General features: G+C 37.9%; 1 protein-coding gene across 1 annotated transcript in view; it reads left to right on the forward strand.

Annotated features, from left to right (window-relative positions):
• The window catches only part of LOC104616392 (pre-mRNA 3' end processing protein WDR33-like), a gene marked incomplete at its 5' end in the record, with an annotated part of 20,681 nt that extends 17,720 nt beyond the window's left edge, over window positions 1-2,961 (forward strand). The window contains one exon of the mRNA XM_010281391.1: window positions 2,305-2,961. Within this exon, the coding sequence (XP_010279693.1) occupies window positions 2,305-2,537 (233 nt within the window). The remainder of the gene's footprint in view (window positions 1-2,304) is intronic.
• Window positions 2,962-3,651: the final 690 nt, after the last annotated feature.

A 3,651-nucleotide genomic window follows, 5' to 3' on the forward strand; every position in this document is an offset into this window, starting at 1 on the left:
GTGTAAGCATCCATCATCAGACCAGAAATCCATAAAACTCAGTACCTTGTCTTTAGCAATAGCGAGTAGCAGGTACTGAGGGAATTGTTAAGAACACTTAAGTAAGTCTGTAGTGATATGTCCCTGAAATGCTCTCTAAACCTATGGAGATCTGTAGTTCAGTGATTTATTGAAATGTTATTTTTGTATTTAATGGCTTTTGACAGTTACCCTTTTTGCATGCTTCTGTAATTGCTTTAAGAATCGTATCAACTTTTGACATCCACAATATCCATGGACAGAGCTCTAAAACTTAACTGCAGTAGACTATGCTTAAAAAAAAAAAAAAATTTTTCCCTTGTTTTAAGCCTGTCATTCACTAATTTCATTCGATGATGTCTTGTGTTTCGATTGGAACAGTTGAAAGTTGATCCCTATTATTTCTGAACGCCACCTCTGATTGCATCGAATTCTACCATTTCTAACCAGAACTGCCTCTTCTCCAAGTCAGAGCTCCAATCTGTTCAGGTGTTTTCTCTGGGAAGTTGTTCTGTCTCTTTTACTATCCTTATTACCCTGTATATACCATTTTCAATTTTGATTTATCCTTTTGTAAATTAAATGGGGTAACTAGGCATTACACACGCTATTTAAGATGTGGTTTAACCATAGATTTCCACAGCTCACTTGGTTTTATAAGTCCTGATGTTGTATTTCCCTCTCTAACTACTAGTCATATCGCACTGTTACACAACCAGCTACTGTAACCCACAAAATACATTCTTTTGGAGTTTGTAGCTGGTTCAGAGCCTATTACTGTGTACACCATTTCCACAACCATCCTACTAGCCTTGCACCAGTTCTTGACCCTTTTTCCTTCTTCTAAATCTCAGGATTGCTGTTGTCTTTTTTTAATGTTGTCTTTTTTTCAATGTCCTCATATCGACTGCCCACTGTTAGGTAGTGATCAGTGACAGAGATCCTTCTCAGTTGCTTCCAAATGCTGAGCAGCTAGCCTATAGTTGTGAAATTTCTGTTGTTAAACCTCTACTGCACATTTTTGCCGTTGATGCCACTAAATCCCATTCTGCTTCTCTTATTGTTGCCCTGAGGCTCATTTAGTTTTAACTGTATGCCACTCCTCCCCTGTGTGGACTGTATTTCCAGCGTTGTATTAACAGCAGGTTTTATCATTCCTTCACAGATGTTTTTAATAAAACTCTGCTGGTAAACTCCCTCTGTATCAATATTTTTCCTTTCAAAACTGTATGTCGTGTTTCTCATTTAGCCAGCATCTTCTCACATCTGTAAGGATTCTTTCTCCAGCTTCAATAATAATTTCTGCTAACTATCAAATTTTTTATTGAAGTCAAAGCACTTGTTAACTACCACACTTCTTATGCCTACACAACTCATTAATGCACCAAAGAAAGTTTACAATAATGGCAGAAAGCTTCATAAACAAAAGTTTCATATATGGGTTCTGTCACTTTTGGTTGTATTGGTAAAGTCATTTGAAGATTACAACTTCATGGATTATAAACTCTGTGGAACAACTCTATTTTACACAGAACCAAGCAGAGTCAACAAAAAAATCACTTTTGCTGAAGGGGAGCAAAAATACCCTGATTTAGCTGTAGTACATGTCCAGAAAGCACTGTTACCATTCATTCCAAAACACTGTTTGCTATTTTGAGCTCATGACTTGAGGTTTTTTCTTTTACTTTTCATATCAGTACTAAAAAGATCTGTGAGAAGTAGAAAATCCTGTTCCTGGCAGTAAGAGCTCATGTAGTTTATGTTCCCAGTTAGTAAAAAAATAGGTAATTTTCTCAAAAATTTTTCCAAGCATTTTTTTCCAAAAATGGAATGAACAGTAATGTTATTCATTGTCTTCACCACCAACCTCAACTGATCCATCAGTACAATGTTTTTGTATAGGAAAAAAAAGAAGTACTTTGGAAAAAAAAAAAAAGAGAACCACAGATGGTATTAAAAGGATAAGGATCAGGTGTGCCTGGCAGATTTGAGGACACCAGGACCATCACTGTTCTAACTTACTTAAAGTTGCTGACTGTAGCAGACATAATCTCCTTTAATTCCCAAGGAATTACTTGATTGCTGATGATCTTCTGGACTGTCATGGAGATACTAAATATATGTAATAAAAATCATATAGAGGGAGCAGGCTTAAAATTACAGCTCTCGACCATATTTGGTCTGTGAATGATTCTACCACGGAAGAACTAGCTAAATATATGGTATGTCTGAGAAGAGGCATGGCTTAGACTTCAACATCAGTAACTGACTGTGCTTCATTTTTAGGACGAGGAAATGCAGGACCTTCACAGAGAGCGCCAAAATCTGGGAGGTCTAGTTCTTTAGATGGAGACCATCACGATGGATTCCACAGGGATGAAGGTTTTGGTGGAGGCCCTGCAGGAGGCAATAACCCTTCTAGAGGAGGAAGGAGTGGAAGTAATTGGGGAAGAGGAAATAACATGAACTCTGGTCAATCAAGAAGAGGAGCATCTAGGGGTGGTGGAAGAGGCCGATAGAAGAGGCTTTGACTGGGTCACACCCAGTCTTTGCTGGACACTGTTTAAATAGACTGCTACTCTGAACTCATAAAGAGAAAGTAACCCTGCAGCAACACCACAGACCTGGATTCTTAACTGGGATAACTGAATGTGCGTTAGTTCCTAACAAGGGTCTTTTCCTAGATCAATCAACCGCTACTAGCTGCAATACTGTAGCTAGCTTTCTGTTTTGTCCTCTCCACCCCTGTTTTCCTCATCTTCTTTTACCTACTTTGCTTTGTGAAGAGCTGGAATTTTTTTTAAGCATTGTGAGACATGGAGCACCTCCACAGATTTCAGTTCACCTCCAGACAGAAACTTGTTTCTATATGTACAGTTTGTCAGAAGAGTTACATTGTTTTTGTATGAATACAGAATGTAATTTGCGCAAAAATTAACAAAAAATCAACACAGTGTTCGATTCTTTACTCACCTATTACTATAAAGAGGGTTGTCTTTAGGCAAACTTGTGTGTCAGATGGAGCAACAGAACTACCTCCTGAAATCTCAACCATTTAAAGTACTAGTAGCTTACTCCTAGTTTTTTGGTTTATCTATAGAGAACTTTCATTTTCACCTTTAGCCACAGCTGTCTACAGATTACAAGTGGTGCTGACGTTAAAATTCCAAAACACGGGAAATCACCGCTGCTTGCTAGTCTACCATCCTGAAAGAGAAAAACGTGGAACACCATTTAGAAAAAGTTGTCATAGACAGAGTATGAGTTATATCCTGGGCTGCGAGCAAAACAGACATCATGACAAAAAATGTTGTCATTCTACACTTCACCTGGGCAAGTCAAATATCTTTGTTGAAAACAGCACCCGTTTTTAGAAACTGAGGAAGAAGGAAGTTTAGCAGCTTGATTAATATGGATGCATATGTTTTACAATGGCTGTAGGACGCATTGCTTAAAGATATGGGTGTTCAGTAGAGTCTAGTGCATTCAAATGCTGAAGTGCAAACATTGATAGTTGATCACTTTCATCTTAACATTTTTTAAGTATCTTTTTCTTTAGGATGTTGTTTCCTAGTTCTACTAGGGGAGGGAAATGAGGAGGAGGGGTTATTCCCATTTCCCACATTTCATAAT

The sequence above is a fragment of the Phaethon lepturus genome, unplaced genomic scaffold (genome assembly GCF_000687285.1).
Source record: "Phaethon lepturus isolate BGI_N335 unplaced genomic scaffold, ASM68728v1 scaffold5432, whole genome shotgun sequence".
NCBI lineage: Eukaryota > Metazoa > Chordata > Aves > Phaethontiformes > Phaethontidae > Phaethon > Phaethon lepturus.